This window comes from Lampris incognitus, chromosome 1, assembly GCF_029633865.1.
Source record: "Lampris incognitus isolate fLamInc1 chromosome 1, fLamInc1.hap2, whole genome shotgun sequence".
In the NCBI taxonomy this organism is placed as follows: Eukaryota; Metazoa; Chordata; class Actinopteri; order Lampriformes; family Lampridae; genus Lampris; species Lampris incognitus.
This window is the reverse complement of record NC_079211.1, coordinates 96297822-96317314: the sequence shown is the minus strand read 5'-3', so window position 1 is coordinate 96317314 and position 19493 is coordinate 96297822. Positions and strand designations below refer to the sequence as shown.

At 43.8% G+C, this 19493-nt stretch overlaps 1 protein-coding gene across 1 annotated transcript in view; it reads left to right on the top strand.

The window, feature by feature from the left end:
* Positions 1–19242, top strand: part of fancc (FA complementation group C) — a 47873-nt gene extending 28631 nt beyond the window's left edge. Inside the window, exons 5-15 of the mRNA XM_056289495.1 lie at positions 327–434; positions 561–625; positions 1354–1518; positions 1650–1806; positions 8366–8421; positions 8595–8694; positions 11994–12069; positions 13170–13272; positions 15071–15245; positions 17008–17223; positions 17987–19242. Coding sequence (XP_056145470.1) covers positions 327–434; positions 561–625; positions 1354–1518; positions 1650–1806; positions 8366–8421; positions 8595–8694; positions 11994–12069; positions 13170–13272; positions 15071–15245; positions 17008–17223; positions 17987–18190 — 1425 coding nt within the window. The 3' untranslated portion in view covers positions 18191–19242. The remainder of the gene's footprint in view (positions 1–326; positions 435–560; positions 626–1353; positions 1519–1649; positions 1807–8365; positions 8422–8594; positions 8695–11993; positions 12070–13169; positions 13273–15070; positions 15246–17007; positions 17224–17986) is intronic.
* The last annotated feature ends 251 nt before the right edge of the window (positions 19243–19493 follow it).

The following is a 19493-nucleotide window of genomic DNA, read 5'->3' as shown; positions in this document are numbered from 1 at the left end:
ATGTGATGAGGCCCCTTCTTAAATGTGCTTGTTAAAACACCAGGCACTCCCCCATAAGCAAAATGTTGATTTTTGTAGTTGCTCATATGCTGTCCATACATTCTCACTCCTGTAATTATTAGAATGCCTCCTCTCCACTCTCTCATGTGGTTCAAATGATGATGCCAATGGCAGAGCTATCCTATGTTCCAGTAACTAATTAACTTTGATGTTATGGATCTTGAGTTGGAACACACATTATCAAAGTCTGGTCCTATGTTTTAGATATACACAGAAAGAACTAATGATCTGCTGCACATTATGATCACCCCCCCCCTTCCCTGCAGAATGTGTTGTGTCAGCTCGCAACAGAAGACGATGACACTGCTGCACAGGCATTACTGAAACACATGGGTATATCACCAAAAGAGTACCATCTCAAAGTCTTGAGGAAGGTACTAACTCTTCATTGCATTTAAGCCCTCTTTGCTTTCATAACAGCTTCTCTCAGTCTTATCGGTGTACGTTCATGTCTTTACAATGTATATGCATGTGCGTCACTTGTCCTGTTCCTTCTTCAGATGGTGGCATCGCTGACAGAGGAAATTAAGAAGAGCTGTAGCTTTCTGGGCGGCTCCAATCAGAGGTAAACCGACTAAGGATCTCTTTAGAGAATATTGGTCTTCCACAGCTATAGTATAGATGAGGTCATGTCACCAGCATTACTGTCCATAAAATCTAAGCTCTCGACATTTCAAAAAGCTGATTCTCTTTTATCTTGCATTGTATTTTGATTAAGATCATGAAGAAATCTTCACTCTAGATCATTTTGACAGTGTTAACAAGCTATGGATGCTAAGTTAGGCATGTCAGGCATAAGAGTGATCAGATTTTTAGGGCGTCCGAGTAGTGTGGTGGGCTATTCTGTTGCCTACCAACACGGGGATAACTGGTTTGAATCCCCGTGTTACCTCTGGCTTGGTCGGGCGTCCCTCCAGACACAATTGGCTGTGTCTGCGGGTGGGAAGCCGGATGTGGGTATGTGTCCTGGTCGCTGCACTAGTGCCTCCTCTGGTCGGTCGGGGCACCTGTTTGGGGGGGGAGGGGGGACTGTGGGGAATAGCGTGATCCTCCCACATGCTACGTTCCCCTGGTGTAACTCCTCACTGTCTGGTGAAAAGAAGCGGCTGGCAACTACGTGTATCGGAGGAGGCATGTGGTAGTCTGCAGCCCTCCCCCGATCGGCAGAAGGGGTAGAGCAGCGACCGGGATGACTCAGAAGAGTGGGGTAATTGGCCAGATACAATTGGGCAGAAAAAAAAAGAGTAATCAGATTTTGTCCTCGTCAGTGTCTAAGTGAATGTTTCTGTACAGGTGTTCATGTGGCAGTGTCCTTGCGGTGTCAGAGGCCTGCGTTCCCCTGGTCACATGCTCCGAGGTGGCTCCTCTCATTAATATGTTATTGCAGAGGCCAGCAAACTGTGTGAGAGCGACTCTCAGCCAACCCTTCCTGGATGCTGTAAGCTCTGCCTACGCCAGGTAGGTGACGATGGTGTGTGTGTGGGGGGAGGGGCATCTGTTAGTCCATAACATGAATTTTCAGAAACTTGCTCAACTGTGTATTCTGCGATGGATATAAACATCAGAGCCCTTGCTTTTGGTTTTCCCAGTCAGTGCTTAACCCTGGAGGACCAGGCTGTGGTTTCTCTGTGGTGTCATAGCCTGCCCAGCCTGGAGGAGGCAGTAATAAGTCTGCTTGAGTCTGCTCTTACCAAAAAAGAGTCTACACCGCAATGCATAGAGCAACAACTAGCACGGTCAATACTGGTGGGTAATTATTTCATCAAACCTCAGTCAAATCGGAATTTGAAAAGGATTCAAGTAGTTATATCTTCCAGGATAAACCATTCTTATCAGGCTCAATTAAACATAGCTTTGCTCCAAAAGTCAATGAGGTGCCCATCTTTAATCTAGTCCAGATGTGTCCATCCATCTGCTCTCAAGAAATATGTGTATGCAGGTTTTTCATTTTAAAACCCATCACAATACACGCTGATTTTTGTAATTTGTACACCTTCAAACAGATGGGTTGCAGTGTTAGCTGGGGTAGAGTTCACCAGAAACAAATACCTGCATATGCATGGCTTGCAGTGGCACACATCGGAGTGCACGGATCCAGGTGGATTGGCAGATTAAAGCAAATGCTTAAGATTCAGATTCCTTAATGACTGCATATCCAGGCTGGTGGAATTTACTTTTGGTACAGCATGTAAAAGCACAGTTCCAGCGTTGAACATCAACACGGGAACACGGCACAGTAAGCTCCATTCATATTACACACATATCACATAGCCACAAAATTGGCATGATGACTGTGAATAATCAGATGGATAGATGCCACACTGGTGGCTGAACAAAATCCCTAAAGGAAGTACTTGAAATTAGTTATCTGAACAAAGAGTTGGAATGCCTTGGAGGGACATTAAAAATGCCTCTTAATAGCCCCTGGTAGAATTGGGCCATAGCTGGTAATGGCTTCAATTTAGCTTTGCAGAAGACTTGCAGTGAGTTGATATGTATAATTTTATACCATTATGGGAAGATTTGCTTGATTTTTAACTGCAACAAATTACTGCTTTTAAGACGGCGGGGACTTTGTGAAGTATTGCTGCAGTTAAATGGAACTGTTTAACTCTAACTCAATTTCAGTGTTACTCAAACTGTGAAACCAAACAGTTATAAAGTAATGCCCATTCAATTTATCATGAGTTACAGAGTCGTACTGTTTTCAAATGCACGCTTTCTGGAAAATTCCCATTTCTTTTTTCAGTGACTTTTTATTGACTGTTTTTGCCTGGCTAGCGCACAGCATTTGGCTTTGCTCTACATGCATCTCACATCATTTGGCCAGCTCTAAACTGCATCTCACATCATTTGGCCAGTGCTGCACAATCCAGACCATGCTGAATGAGGGCTGAACTCTGTCTCTGTCACACTCTTCACCTCATATAACTTAAGAGGGTTAACTGGTTCTGAAAATGGCGGCAGCTGATCAGAAATGATAGTTGATTCATCAGAATCTGAACTCTTGATTCATCAATTTGTAATGGCTGGTTTTTAGGAAGTGGATCGCATCATTGCGTTGCAATGAGAAGTCTATGGTCTTTTCACTAGGCTACCAGGGATTACTTTTTATCCCATATAAACCTTCAACATACTAGACAAACTGCTGCAAGCACTCTAAGAATCTGTCAAAGATAGCACTCACTTAACAACACCATGGTTCAAGTTCAAGATGATGTAGACAAAGCTTCCAGAATGAACGTTTTGTTTTGTTGTTTGCAGCATCGTCCCATAAGCAGCAACTAGACATAGTCACAAAGCGAGCACTGAACCCATTTCATCGTTCTTTGAGGCATGAGTAACTTAGGGATGATATATGCTAAGCAAAGTTGTGTACATATTAAATATGTCCAATGCCCGCAGTGCCCCATGTACGTCGTTGCGAGTCAGAATGTTGTTAGACAAATCATTCAATGCACTCCCCTGCGGAGCTGTAGATTTTAGGGAGGGGTTAGGGGGAACCTGAATATGCCTGCCCACCTGACCCTTTGCGATATTTAAAATTGTGAACAGGATACTAAGTAGGGAGAGATTGTCATTTGTGTCACTCGTGTTTTCCCAGAGTGATGGTCCACTTGCTCTGTGTGCTGTTGTGTATGTGTTGGCTAGTAATGCACACTATTTGAGATTAGAACCCATGCGCAATGATTTAGACAGATAGCAGTGCGTTGTACTGTGTATATATACATATAGGAACTGCTTACTCTACATGTAAAGGACTAGACTTACCCGGTGATTACACTTGATCCCCTCATCTTGAGTTTCTGAGAGCAGGCAATCAGGTATGTAGTATGTTGGAGAAGTTGTTGGAGAGTTTTGTAAACAATTTATACAGACTTTGTGTGTGTGTGTGTGTGTGTGTGTGTGTGTGTGCGCTTGTATGTACATATACGTGTTTGTTTTTTGTGTGTGCTTGTATGCATGTGAGCGTTTCGGTGCATTTATCCGTGATTATGCTTCTCTCATTCACCATTTTCATTACTCTCTCTTGTCAAAGCTTCATGCTTTGTTTGTAGATTTGCATCTGGTTCAACATGTTCGTTAAGAAGGTTGGAGGCATCCGTTTTAGGTTTCATTTATCCTTGGGGCTTACTCTGGTCTCTGATGTGTATGTTTATACGCGTGTGTGTGTGTGCGCCCGTGTGCTTTTGGTCGATAGCGTGCAATGAGAGTAAGGGCAAAAATGACAGGCATAGGAGGTGACTGGCTCGCCTTGCTGTTAGCCTCCCTCTCCTGCACTTGTTTAAACTGCAATCAGAAATGGGAAACATGAAATTAAGCTCACATTCCTCCCCCCCCTCGTGATCCAACAAGATGCAGGTCCAATAACAATAAACACTCACTTCCTGGACCTGACTACCAAAAACAGGATGTTTGCTATGTTCTGTAATTGACCCTCCTTGAAGTGTTAGTGGTAAGGTATGGAGGAGGATGCTGAAAAACCCATCTGTTTTCACTAGAGGAAACCATGATGGTTCTCTCTCTCACACACACACACACACACACACACACACACACACACACACACACACACGCACGCATGCATGCACACAGGGATACTATGCACCCACAGATGCACACCACCACATACACGTGCGTACCAACAAAGATGCCCAAACAGACATATGGACAAAAGGGCTGCGCTGTCACATTTAATCACATGCAATGTGCTGTCCTGATTGGGTAAGACATGAACAGACAATGGGAATATAATGGGTTGCATAGCGTTTTAGGACTGATGGTAAGAAGGTCTCAGTTTTAGGGAGGGGTCTTAATGCATCCATAATGTCATTGTAACACAGGTGGGGGGATGGAGTGGTTGCTCTCATCAGCAATACTATATTATTGACCCTTTTTACACAATGATAAACTACATTTGATCTATTCCTGTTGGAAAATTGTTGTGTGGGTTGGCAGCAGAATTAATTACAAAAGCAACTGCAAAGCAAAAAGGCAAATGCTTAATTTTAAAAATAAGTGATTGAGAAAGGCAAAATAAGTACAAACAAGACTGTTCATGTTATACAGTCATGAAAATGTCAGTTCAGAGTAAGTACAGATACTAAATGGAAAAAACAAACAATGACAGAATTAAAACGTGAATAAGGTAATATTCATAATGAGTTGGGCGGCAGGGTGGCATGGTGAGCGGGGAGACCAGAGGACCAAGGCTCAAGCTTCCCGTGTCTGCGGACCAGAACATCCTGGAAGTCTGTGACACAGTCAAAGTCTCGGGGGTCACCATCCATGGTAACTTGCGATGGGATAGTCAGGTGGGCCACATGTTAACCTCAGCAAAAAGGAAGCCTTTTGCTCTGCCTCACCTGAAAATTTGGTGTCTGAGACCCAGAACTGGTTTCCATCTCCACAGGTTATGTGGGTCCGGTGCTGGAATATGCAGTCCCTGTCTGGCACATTTCCCTGACTACAGACCAGGCTAACAGGCTGGAAAGCACGCAGAAACGGGCTTGTAAAATCATACTTGCCGAGAGGTACTCAGGGTACCCAGAGGCTCTCTGCACTCTTTGATTGTGCACTCTATCAGGGAGAGACACTCAACTGTGTCTTGGCTTTGCCAGAAAACTGCTGAAGTCCAACTTCAGTGACTGGCCACCCCCCCTCAGGGAACTCACAGGTCGTCAGACAAGGAACTCAAACAAACTGGCCATCCCAAGACGTCAAACTGAGAGATACAGATCACCTAAATGACAGCAGATTTTAGATTGGAGATATAATATATTAGATTTCAACTTAGCTAATTGCCAACACGTTTAATTGCTAGACTACTTAGTCTTAATGTTTTATTGTAACAGCAAAATAGTTCAGTGCTTTTAATGACAGTTGTCGTTATGAACCCGTAATAATGCTGAAAAGGCAAGAAACAAACATCAACCTTTGCTAATGTCTCGCTGAGCAAGGCAACAGATGTCCACCAACTCCAGTGGTGCCATCAGTGCTTAGCCAGCCCTCTGTAGTCATCTATGTGTAGTGTTTCTTAATTGGACTGAAAAAGAGCCCCCTTTGTCCCTATGTAGCACTGCAGGATCAGAGATGCAAGGGTAGGGTGCATGTGCACCCCTATATTGGACAATATTTCTTACGCTGACAAATAAGCCATACCTTTATTGCTCCCTCTGCTCTCCTTACCTTAATGGTAAGTGTGAGGGAGAGAGGGATGATAATTAAAGTTGCTGGATATAGAAGATGTATGAACACAAGAGAGGGAGTCACACATGTGCAGTGCAGCTATTTAATGTATGTGTGAAACACATGATAGGCCTTACTTGTTAGCTCTTCTGTGTTGTGTCATCCTCTTGGCCAGTGTCTGTTTGGTTTCCCCGATGTACAAGTCATGGTAATCCTCCTGGCACTTAACAGCGCACACTATATTGCTGTTTGTGCTGGGGGACCCGATCCTTGGGGTGGACCAATTTCTGGCGCAGCGTGTTTTGGTGTTTGAAAGCAACTGAGATGTGGTGTTCGCAAAATACACGTCTCAACTCTTCCAACACTCCCTCCACACATGGAATCACCACTGGTTTACGATTAGATGACTGTTGTCCTTCTCCTCTCTTTGATCAGCTGGTACACTGTTTGGGCGTCCTCCTGGCTTTGACAAATGCCTAGCTAGGATGACCACACTTAACCAGGGCCTGTTTAATGTGGGATTTCTCCCCTTCCCCGGCTGCTGTGTCGGGGGGGGGACATTTTCAGCTCGGTGGTACAGCATCCTGATGACTCCTAGTTTGTGCTTCAGTGGATGATGAGAGTCAAACCTTAAGTACTGATCAGTATGTGTTGGTTTACGGTAAACATCAACAATCAAATGTCCCCCATCACCAATTGCAATTTCACAGTCTAAGAAGGCTAACCAGTCATTTTTCACATCCTCCCTGGTGAACTTGATGTGGTTGTCCACCGAGTTAATGTGGTTGATGAAATGTGGTACGTCCTGAGATTTAAATTTAACTCAGGTGTTGTCCACATATCTGAACCAATGACTAGGTGGTGTCCCTGAATAGAAAATCAGAACCCTCTTTTCCACTTCCCTCCATGTACAAGTTGACCACTAAGGTGAAACTGGGGAACCCATAGCACACCCACGCCTCTGCCTATAGGACTGCCCCTTGTATGTGAAGTACGTGTCTTCAGTTTGTCTGGTCCTGAAGCTGTGTCTTCAGGAGCAGTGGGGAAGAGGACTCTGATGTCCTACCCAGGGACACCACCTAGCCATTGGTTCAGATATGTGGATGACACCTGAGTTGAAATTAAATCTCGAGACAAGAGAAGGACAACAGCTGCGTAGGTGTAAACCAGTGGTGACTCCGTGTGTGGCGGGAACAAATGAGAGGTGTATTTTCAGAACACCGTGTCTTGATTGCTTTCAAATCCCCAAACACGCTGTGCTAGAAATTGGTCCACCCCAAGGATTGGGGTCCCCCGGCACAAACAGAGCAATATAGTGTACGCTGTTAAGTGCCGGGAGGATTGCCATGACTTGTACATCGGGGAAACCAAACAGATGCTGGCCAGGAGGGTGGCACAACACAGAAGAGCTAACACGCCAGGCCAGGACTCCGCAGTCTACACCCATCTACAGGCCAGTGGCCACTCTTTCAAGGACGAGGATGTGCACATCCTTGATAGGGAGGAACGCTGGTTTGAACAAGGAGTCAAAGAGACCATCTATGTGAAAAGGGAACGACCATCCCTGAACTGAGGAGGGGGCCTAAGAGTACATCTGTCACCATCTTACAATGCTGTGATTGCAACTATTCCCCAATCCTCTGTGAATACACATGGACATTGAAAGTAGCTAATGGTCACACCTATTTGCATATGAAACCAATCATCGGTTTCGGTTGTTATGCAACCGTATTGTTTAGAAGGGTGGGGATACCTGCAGTCAGTTGAGACTGACGAAGTCACTTGGATCAGTGATGAAACGTTGTGTCCAGATGAACTGATTCACCTTTCTGTGATTTTGATATGGAGGTTTCAAGATGATGCAACAGTGACACCTGGTGGTTATTTTAATGGAAAAAACTGCCTTTTTTCTGCAAGAGAAAGCAGAGAAGTCCCTATCCTCCCAAAGGGGGTCATAAGGGGTATTTACTGGTTGGCTGGCATATGGTATCATCCAGAATTTCCCTAGTAAGCCAATAGTAGGGTTCCCTACTATTGGCTTACTACGTGGTCTATGAGATGTTTAAAACAGTGAAGTCCATACAAAGTGCTGAATATGTGTTTTTGTGTCTTCTAGCCTAAAGCCTGTGCTCAGCACTGCTCATTATTCTTGGTTGTCAGCGACATCTTCAGGTTAGTGGTAGCATTCCAGGTTGATTGTGTGTGTGTGTGTGTGTGTGTGTGAGAGAGAGAGAGAGTTAGAAATGTTTGGGTAAATTTTCTGGTTGTTTAACTTGCCAGTTCAGTCATGACTGACTAAATTGTTTGTGTGTGCGCATGTTTGTGTGCTTATGCGCATCCTGCAGAACCATGGCAAGGCAGGTAGAAGGGAGTTTGTCTGTGTTGTCTTTCCTCCACTCGTTCACCAGCTGTTTTCTCAAGGAACTAACACCACTGCAACCTCAGGTAAGCAAGGGCTTCGCAATTCATGGTTTATTTCAAGAGGGAACATATAGATCTTCCTGTGGTGTTTGTGTGTTTGTTTGCTGCAGGACTTTCTTTTGGGTAGCACTTGCTCCTTTGAAGCATTTTAAATGCTTCATGGAAGCTGCTACACCCAGGAAGCGGTGACCTTATTTAAAGGGTTACCTCTTCTCCATAGGTTGTATTTTGTTGCCTCGTGCTTCTCCCTCATATGAGATTTTTTTTCGACGTGGGAATCTTTGTTACATCTGTCATGGGGGCCTTGTCTATGCTGTTGGTATCTGCGCTCCTCATTATCAGTTGTTGACATTTTGATGATTTAGAGTTGCAACTAATTCAATTGTTGCACCTACTGTCAGTCAGATGAGATAAAAATGTCACCCGAATGCCAAAATAAACACACAAACCCTGGGAATTTTATTCTTGATATTACAGCAGATGATCAATGACTCATCATTTCTGAAAAAGAAAGAATACTCTGACATGCTTATGGTGAATTGTACAAATGAACAGTACAGTTAGCTATTTTACAAAACATAAGAAAAAGCCGAATCTGATAAAAGCACCCATAACAGATATGATAAACGTGATGATAATTTCATATTCCAAGATAACATTTCTTCCATTGTACCACCACAGCTCTGCCTCTCTTAAAATGGACCCACTGAGTACATTTTACAAGTCCAGCATTATAAGGCAATAAATGGAAGTTGTTATTGAGTTAATGTCATGCAAATGTCTCACAAATAAATCTTCCAGTATTTTCTGTGTGTAAAATGCTCTGTGTTTAAGTCTTGTAGAGATATTTACCCTGACATGGCCCCCTGATGGCATGTGTGGTTTTAACACTCTCACCCTCACTTTAATCCTTCAGCCCCCGGCCCCGACAAGGCCTCAGATACATGCACCGATCAGCCAAAACATTAAAACCACCTGCCCAATATTGTGTAGGTCCCCCTTGTGCCACCAAAACAGCTCTGACCCGTCAAGGCATAGACTTCACAAGACCTCTGAAAGTGTCCTCTGGTATCTGACACCAAGATGTTAGCAGCAGATCCTTTGAGTCCTGTAAGTTGTGAGGTCGGACCTCCATGGATCGGACTTGCTTTTCCAGCACATCCTACAGATGCTCAATCGGATCGAGATCTGGGAAATTTGGAGGCTAAGGTAACACCTTGAACTCTTTGTCATGTTTCTCAAACCATTCCTGAACAATTTTTGCAGTGTGGCAGGGCGCATTATCCTGCAGAAAGAGGCCACTGCCATCAGGGAATACCGTTGCCATGAAGGGGTGTACCTGGTCTGCAACAGTGTTTAAGTAGGTGGTATGTGTCAAAGTAGCATTCACATGAATGCCAGGAGCCAAGGTTTCCCAGCAGAATATTGCTCAGAGCATCACACTGCCTCCACCGGCTTTTCCTCTCCCCATTGTTCATCTTGGTGCCATCTCTTCCCCAGGTAAATGATGCATACGTACCTGGCTGTCCACATGATGTAAAAGAAAACGTGATTCATCAGACCAGGCCACCTTCTTCCATTGCTTCATGGTCTCTGTGAATGTTCTCATTCATCCAGGTCATGGTTATCTAAAGGAATTGAATCGAGTGCAACTGGACTTGGTATATATCCGTGAAGACGTTTCGCCTCTCATCCAAGAGGCTTCATCAGTTCGTGCCTTTCTGACTAGACCAAGCTAGTCTGACTGGCTGGTGATGAAACTCAGATATTAATCCTCTTTGCAGTCGTTATCAGAGCTATTGGTCCATTTCTGACACTCACATGCCCATTGTAGGAGCTTTCGGCAGTAGACAGGGGTCATCATGGGCACTCTGACCGATCTGCAGTTACACAGCCCCATACGCAGCAAGCTATGATGCACTGTCTGTTCTGACACCTGTCTGTCATAGCCAGCATTAACTTTTACAGCAATTTGAGCTACAGTAGCTCTTCTATGGGATTTGACCAGATTGGCTAGCCTTCACTCCCCACGTGCATCAATGAACCTTGGGTGCCCATGACCCTGTTGGTTCACCAGTTGTCCTTCCTTTGACCGCTTTTGGTAGATACTGACCACTGCATACTGGGAACACCCCACAAGACCTGCCGTTTTGGGGATGCTCTGACCCAGTCATCTAACCATCACAATTTGGGCCTTGTCAAAGTGGCTCAGACCCTTACACTTGGCCATTTTCCTGCTTCCAACACATCAACTTCAAGAACCGACTGTTCACTTGCTGCCTAATATATCCCACCCCTTGACAGGTGCCATTGTAACAAGATAATCAATGTTATTCACTTACCTGTCAGTTTAATATTTTGGCTGATTTGTGTATTAGCCTGTTACTGAACAGGGGACCGCCATCATCCAGCAACATTGTTTGACTAGAGAATCAGTACTGGCTCAAACTATTACTGACAGCAGACCTTAAAACAGATTGCTTTTTGGAAAAAAAAAAGTTGTGGCTCAGGTGTCACTATGTTAGTGGGGTGATAATATACCGCTGTGTTTAAAGCTGCTACGAGGAGTTTTGGGATTTTGTTGACTTTGCTCGACCCTGTGGACAAAAGCGTTAGTGTTATGCAGAAGAAAGACTAGATTGTCACAAAGATCTGCATTCACCCTCTGGTAGCTTGTGCACTTGTTTTCGAAGAAGAGAGTGAGAGATGTAGGGATGTTTTAGAAAGACAGGGTGTTTGTAAGATATACAGTGATGAGGTGATGTATCTCTTATTGTGGCTATGTATCCCGTCTGTGTGCCATAAATTAATTCATCAGATTTCATGGGGAGTCCGACCCAGAGTTCAGTGTTAGAGATCGTTACATAGCAATATCTAAACTTCTTGCCGATGATCTAATTTGCATATGTCAGTCATACAGAGGCATCAGAATTGAATTGAGACTGGTAAGTAAACAGAGAAAAACTCCTCTTAGCAGATACTATGAGGATTTGATGTGCAACTAGTTCACACATTAGCCACTAGATGGCAGTGACACAGTGAAGTTGCTGCAAACCCAATTTTAATGACTATGTTCATGCCGCATTAGACACCATCGTTTGCATACTACATTACACATTAGTACACACTAGCCTATATCACAGTTACACAACACTCCAGTCCAAATGTCATTTTTCAGAACCCCAATCCAGTGTGATATAGAACACATTTTAATCTGTTTTTTTCCCCTTTTAACTATAACACTTGGTTCAATTAACGGTTCAGAATTGGAATTATTTGACTTTATAAGGTGTTGTAAAATTTCTAAATTTTTTTTTTTTTAGAGTTGTGTGTCCTTGAAGGTATTCTTCCCCCACGCACCTCATAATTTACTGATTCCCCTGCTGACCCAGCCATCACGTAAGTGTATGCATGACTGACTGTATGTGGGTGTGTGCACATATGGAATAAATGCATGCAGGGGTGCATGTGGGTGAATGTTTTGAGATGCACTTGTTTTTTGTGTGTGTGTGTTTCTGTATAATCAAATGCTGAAGCAAATAACTGGGCCTTGCATTGTGAGAAAGAGTCCCTCTTCTGGTATAGTTTAACAAAGTATGCAAACAAAACTCTTCCGCTGGAGAATACTTCATTAATCAATTATAGTTAGTGAACATCCATTAATGTTTGATGTAAGATGTAACGGTTAATAATTTGACTTAGTTTGGACCAGAGGGGAAGTGTAAGCACAGATTTAGGTAATGTTTGACTCGCGTAAGATCATACCTGATGCACCGAAATTTAATCCTAATTACTGTTTACTTGAACTTCCTAGGTGTGCGCTGCCTGAACCACTGATCATCTTATACAAACAGACCATCTGACCTTTATTTAATTGTCCTATTAGCTAAAATGGCCTAAGCTAAATGTGCTTTGGCAGTATTTGTGTATTGGAATCCTTGTCTTTGGAAAGATGTATGGTAGGTGAGTGCGAGGACCCAGCGGAGCATTACTTATCAGTGTGTGCCCAGACTGGCCTGAAGGCAGGAGTGATTTACATGAATGGGGCCATTTAGGGACTCAGTGGAGCCCAGCCAGAACTCAGAGTTAATTATTACTGTGTGCAGGATGAAAGGCTATTTTTCACTGGGGACCGAATCAAAGTGGTACAGTGGAAAACAGTGATTTGAGGTTTTATCATGATTTGTGCTCTCATTCCTAAGAGTAAATTCAGACCTGCACTCGGGGCTACTGCTCATCCTAACTACCGTTGTTTATAAGATTGATTTGGGGGAATACTGTGGATTGGCTGGGAAGTGTCCATTAAAGTCATTTAAAGTGCACTGTGGATTTGTGTGTTGCTCTGAGAAGCAGGGATTTCCGTACTTGCATGTGGAGGATAATGCACATCCTAAACAAAATGGAACAGGTTTGCAGGTTTGAATTATGCAGATGGTGATTGATTCCGGGGGGGAAAGCTCATATTTGCTAAATACGTCTGTTTCAATCTGTCCTTCTAGAGATGCCACAAGATGCTTGGAAAGCTCACTTGATGTGGATCAGTGGCTCCCTACAGCTACTAACAGAGGAAGAAGAGGAAGGCAATGAAGTCGGAGGCACCAGGTGAGGGAAAAAGAGACAGAGAGAGAGACTGTGTTAATGTGTGCCTGCTACTATCAGCCTCCTGAATGCCTTTGTGGTGTTCTCATTTCCATTAGCCGCTGTTGAGGGGGTGGTTAGTTAGATATTTTCCCCATGCATCACAGTGGAGATTTCCTGGTGTGCGGTGTGGCTCCTCCAAGCGCTCATTATAGGCTGTTAGCCTGGGAAAGAGAGCGCTTCAGAGAAAATGAATGTCAGAGAGTACAGGGAGGGAAGGAGTGAGGGTAAGGAGAGCCAGGGAGACAGCGGACAGAGAAAAATATGAAATGGCATTTCAGAAATTGGGACCTGGAAAATTGGAAGACAGGCGCTGAGTTGTTGTAGAGAAAGAGAAGACAGGTCATGCAGACAAAAAGAAGAAGAGAATGAGATGAGAAAGGTGCTTGTGTCGGTGTGTGTGTGGGGGGGGGTGTTGTTGATGGTCTGGGGATGGAGTCTACAACCCTCCAGCTGCGGCTTTTAATAGGGCCCATTATTCCCACCGCCGCTCCGTTCTGGAGCACCATGCGAAATTCCCAAAACGTTGTTCCAAGCCAGCGCTGGGAAAGTTGTGTGTTGTGTTGCTCCGAGCAATGATGCAGCTGCCAGGGCCTTAAGAGGGGTGCTGATAAAATTTGGGAGCCATGGGGAGGGCAGGGCATTGTTGGGGTGGGAGGTATTAATGATGGTATTAGGGAAATTTGAGAGATCTTATCCCTTGTCTAACTTTAAGCCATAGCCTATAGCCTTTGCAGCTGTCTGGCTTTCTTTGACTCTACTGCTGCTCTCCCTTTAACTTCCCCACATCCCCGACGGTGGTGCAGTCTGTTTCACTTCTCTATCTTCAACAGCAGCAAACCAAGACACCCAAGACACTCTTACTTATTACCCCCCCCACCCCATGTCTTGCTGTCGTCCTTCATTATTCTTAACCACTCTCTTCCTTTCACCCTGTCCTACTTTCACTGGCTTCCCATCTTATCCTTTTTTTCTAACAGTCTCTTAGCTCAAACCGAATACAGCCTAATCATGCAGCATCATGAAAAATGATTTCAGCAATTTTTTCCCCCACACTGTTATTCATAGCAATGGCTCAGGGAAGGCGGTAGGGTGAGAGAGTTTGAAACCTTTCAAGACTCCCATCTGAGCAGCTGGAAGCTACATGTTCAGGCTATTTTGCAGATTTGACTAAGTTAGATCAACTAGCTTATATAGCACAGGCTATAGATAGTGTATCAACTGATGTACTGTACTGCTAAGATTTGATCACAATGTTGATTGTCTGTATGAGTTTTGAAAGAACGAGCCACGGAGCTACACATGCGGAGACTGCTCCTCCTTTTCACTGCGTCTCAGCTCTCTTTTGCTCCAAAACAGCAGCATGGAATTCAACATGGGTCTTCAATTAAAAGCCCATTATGCTCATTAGATTGCAACCCTCTATTACTCCAAAAATAAAATAAAGACAAAAGGGATATACGTTCAGTGTTACAATCCATTTTCCCCACTACATGTGACCTATACCTAGTATACCTACACTTTTGAAATTTTTATATAGATTTTAAGTGTTACTCATGACACAGACCACTGAAATCCAGGCCTGCTCTTATTAAGCCAGTCTTGCAGCAGTATCATATTTCTGGTCACTCACCTGAAACAAGGACCATAAAGAATTCTTTTAGGTCATTCAAGACCCATGGGAGCCGAGTATTAGGACAGGCCTGTACCTTTAGTATTTGTACCTATAGAATTGAGTGTGCTTTCTGCTCTTTTCTTGCAGGGGTCAGTGTGCTGTGTTTGAGGCCTGGTTCCTCTTTGTTCAGTGTGCCCATTGGGTGCAAATGGCTGTCCAGCTGTTGGTATTCGCAGAGCCTGAGGACTGTGGCCCTCTGCTGTGGCTCCTAACCTTCTACCACCATCCCACCAACAGGGGCCACCATAGGACACTTCAACTGGTAAATAACCCTAAACAAGAAACACGCTGCTCTTCAAACATGATTTCTTCAGCATTGTTTATTGGTCAAACCTTGCATTAAACTGCTGGAGAATTTTGAATTTAAAATATGATGGTTACAATTGTTGAGTTCTGTATATGTAATAATGCGCTCCGGTTTCCTCCCACAGTCCAAAGATATGTAAGTCAGGTGAATTGGCCGTACTAAATTGTCCTTAGTTATGAATGTGTGTGTGTGTGTGTGTGTGTGTGTGTGTGTGTGTGGGCCCTGTGATGGCCTGGCGGCCTGTCCAGGGTGTCTCCCCGCCTGCCGCCCAATGACTGCTGGGAGATAGGCTCCAGCATCCCTGTGACCCTTAGAGCAGGATAAGCGGTTGAGATAATGGACGGATGGATGGATGGATTAACACCATGGCACCGATGCTCCTCCAATCCTAAAAGACATTTTTATATCTATTACCTTAGGGTATTTTTCAGGTGAAGGAGTTCCCAGCCTAATGGCTTTAAACATTAAAGATTTTGAGATGTAAATGGGAAACACGGTGAACAGTTAAGATCATCATATTTTCCATAAAAGTTTAACGCTTTATACTTGTGTTCCTTCAAATTCCTGAGCCAAGTAAATGTAAGGTCCATCACCTTCAAGCATCAGAGGTGCAGAGACATTCCGAATCACTTTCCATATAAAGCAAACCTCTTCAGTGACATCATCAGCCTCTTCAGACTGAAGATGTCACTTAGTTGAGTGATGAAACATATCTGTCAATAAAAGTTGTGTCCAGATGAAGTGATTCAACCTTTGGTTTTCTTACCTGGATTATTGAACATGCATCTAGACTTTCCACGTAATCATGAACAAGCCTGAGACTGAGAAAGACGGAGATTCTTGAGATTTTGTATCTCCTCCGACTCCTTTCTCAGGTCTTCCAGGCACAGACTTGTGTCCTATACTCTCAGCTTTTCAACTTTTTCAATGGAGGACACAAACAAGCTGAGTAAATTTGGTCTTTCCCTGGGACCTAGACCCACATGGTAGTACTTTGGTACTGTGTGACATAATCAAAAAAAGGAAAGAAAAAAGAACGGACCCGTGATCCAGAGCGGTATTAAGAAAAACACCTCTGTAGTCTAAAAACGTTACTCTAACAAAAACTGCATTGTGTAAGTTTGAAGTCTTGGTCTTTAACCAAGGTAAATCTTGGCTGGCTGACGAGGTCGTGAATAAAGAATTGAACGAGCAGTTGATTTTCCATGTCTGTGCATAGGTACCGCATCATAACATGACTATGTGGAGGGTCTGTGTTAGTTGCCTAGGGCAGCCTTGTCCTCACTTAAGGCTCCAGAATAGACTGAGAAGGATGAATAGCACGCAGAGGGATTAATTATGGATGACTCTCATCTGACAGAGAGAGGGAGAGAGATATGAGAGAGGGGAATGGGGTGAATGTAGTATCGATTTTGCTATGAGTTTGTCTGGCCAGCCTCCCTGGGTTTCATCCCTTTGTCTCCTGCCTGTCTGTCTCCCCGATTGTATAACCCAGGGAGATTTGTTGTCTTTACTCTCATCCAGCCAATTCCGTTTATAGTTGTCCTCGCACATGGTTGTCCTGCTCCGTCTTTTGTTGTGTATCGATTTATTGATTTCTACTTTCAGGTACTGTGTGTATGGGTAATAGAATGATATAACTTGTTTCTGGTGTGGTGCACACATATTCTTAAGTCATTTGATGACCATATCATTACTTTGTTATCTTTACTTACAGGTGAATGCCAAAAAGACATGGGAACACCTAAGAGCACTCTCTCTGGTCTCAGCTCCTCCTCCTCCTGCCGACCACCACCTGCAGGCATTAGTCGAGCTTCTGTCATCCCACCCACAGCAGCCAACGCTGGCCCCACTATTGGTCCTGAGCCTCTCGATCAACTTTGCTGTCCTCTCTCAAAACCCGCTAAGCAGAGCAACAGAGATTCTACGCACAGTGAGCAAATGTTGCTTGTTACCCAACACCCCCCCCCAAAAAAATATGCACTTTTTAAAATGTTTGTTTCATCAAATCTAGTCATACATTCACACTTAGAATTTTACCTGCACATTTTTGTTGCCCTTTCCCAAACGCTGCATTTTTTAAGCAAATAAAGTTTCACTTCATTACATAAATATTCACCATTCCGCTTCAATACTTAACAGTCTTCTGTGTGGCGCTGAAATGGCACCGAAATTGTTTCTGCAGGTGACGTCACTGGCAGACAGTCCGTGAATGTGAAAATTCACTTCCTGGTAGGCCGATGATAGGCTGCTATGTACAAGTAAATGCAAACAGCAGTGCTACATAGATCTGTGTAACAAAATGTGAATAACGACTTAACATACAGCTGTATAAAGTGTTGCCACTTGCCCGTTCTTTATACAATGCAGCCTATTTGCAAACTAGGATGTACAGTTTCACACCTTTTTTCACATTTTCAGTGGTGTTTCAGAGACCCACAGAAGGCTGCTCAGTATTATGGCTGCTAATGGAGTGTTGCCCCTACAACTTTTATATAGAGATAATGTTAAAAATCATAATTGTGACCCTTAAAAGTACATAGTGACAATTTCGATATCTTTTTCTACTTCACGTTGAAGTAAGAAGGTCTTAATTGTCATGGACAGCATGAATTCTTACACAAAGCTGCACTGTTAAAATTATTTGCAATTAGTGTTTTTGGTGTGTGTGTGTGTGTGTGTTCGGGTCAGTCCAGGTGTTGGAGCAGTCCGGTCTGGTTGGTGAAGCAGCATGTGTTCTCAGCTCAGCAGAGCTTAGCCTAAACGGAGGAGGCTGCTTATCCAGCGATGCTAACAGCGTTCAGCTCAGGATCAAGGCTCTTCAGGACACACTAATATGCATGCATGTAGCGCCCCACTGCGACCCCAAAACACACGCTCACATGCAGATGGAGTCCTGATGAGACACCAAACAACCCACACAGTTGCATAAACATAATACATGCACAGGTGAGATTACAAACACACACTCGCATGAGAACACATATTCATGCACGTAAACCCATACACCAGAGTCCAGCCAGAGTAAGGCGTTTTCACGGCCGGGGTAAAGAATAACCGATAGCCCTGCTCTCATAAACACGCAGCACTACAAGGACAGGACTCTGACGAGCGTGTCACAACAGTAGAGCGAGGACACAAATTATGCGGGGTGACTACGATTATACACTGAAACACACAACTGCAGAGAGCGCAAAGGCAGTGACAGATCGCACTGCGAGTGAATAAAACCCTCCCACTCATATAATCGTCTCGCACTATGAATTCTCCACGCTACACGCGGTGACTGGGAGATGTTCAGGTTCGGAGGGAAGGGAAAACTTAAATCTTAGCATACAACATTATATGTGATACGCACTGGATGGCGAAATGTGCCTCCTTCAAGTATGTAAACACGTCCCAATGTTTCCTTTTTGTAATTAAATGTTATGAACTTAATCTTTGCACCATGTCTTTTGGCATTTATGTAAATAAATCCTACCTATTAGAGGCACAGCTTCTGCGATGCCTGCTTCTGCTTCATATCTACAGATCTACCACACATACTTATTGTGAACACAGCTCACTTTGCTGGATTAAGGACATAAGTAAGAAATATGTATGAGCTGCCCATGCACTAAAGAATAACATGTGTTTGGTGTTTTTTGCATTTCATTTTTTTGATACTAGCAGTGTTAATTGCTGATTGGATAAAGACAAGCCATTTGTTAAGATTGCTCTCAGTGTAAATATTATCCGTTGACTTGTGTTATACGTTGATGTTGGTTGGTTGGATAATTGTACAGGTGAGTAAATATGACCTTTAAAACGTCTTTTTTGTTTTTGTTGTGTTTATGATGGTCTTCCAGATTGTCTGCTGTTGTAACAGCTGAATTCCCCTCTGTTTTGTGTCTTCTAACTGGATTATTAAGGCAGTGGATTTCGATTTTTCATCCCTTAATGGGAATACGAGGCCAGAGTAAAGGCTACTCTCCAGTATTGTGTTGTGACCTGTTTTTATTTTTGTCTGACAAATAATGACATTTCAAAAAAAGAAAAGTTGGGGGGGGGCGGACAGGGTAGCGTGGAGGTCTATTCCGTTGCTTACCAACATGGGGATCGCTGGTTCGAATCCCCGTGTTACGTCCGGCTTGGCCAGGCATCCGTACAGACACAACTGGCCATTTCTGCGGGTGTGATCTGGTCACTGCACTACCGCCTCCT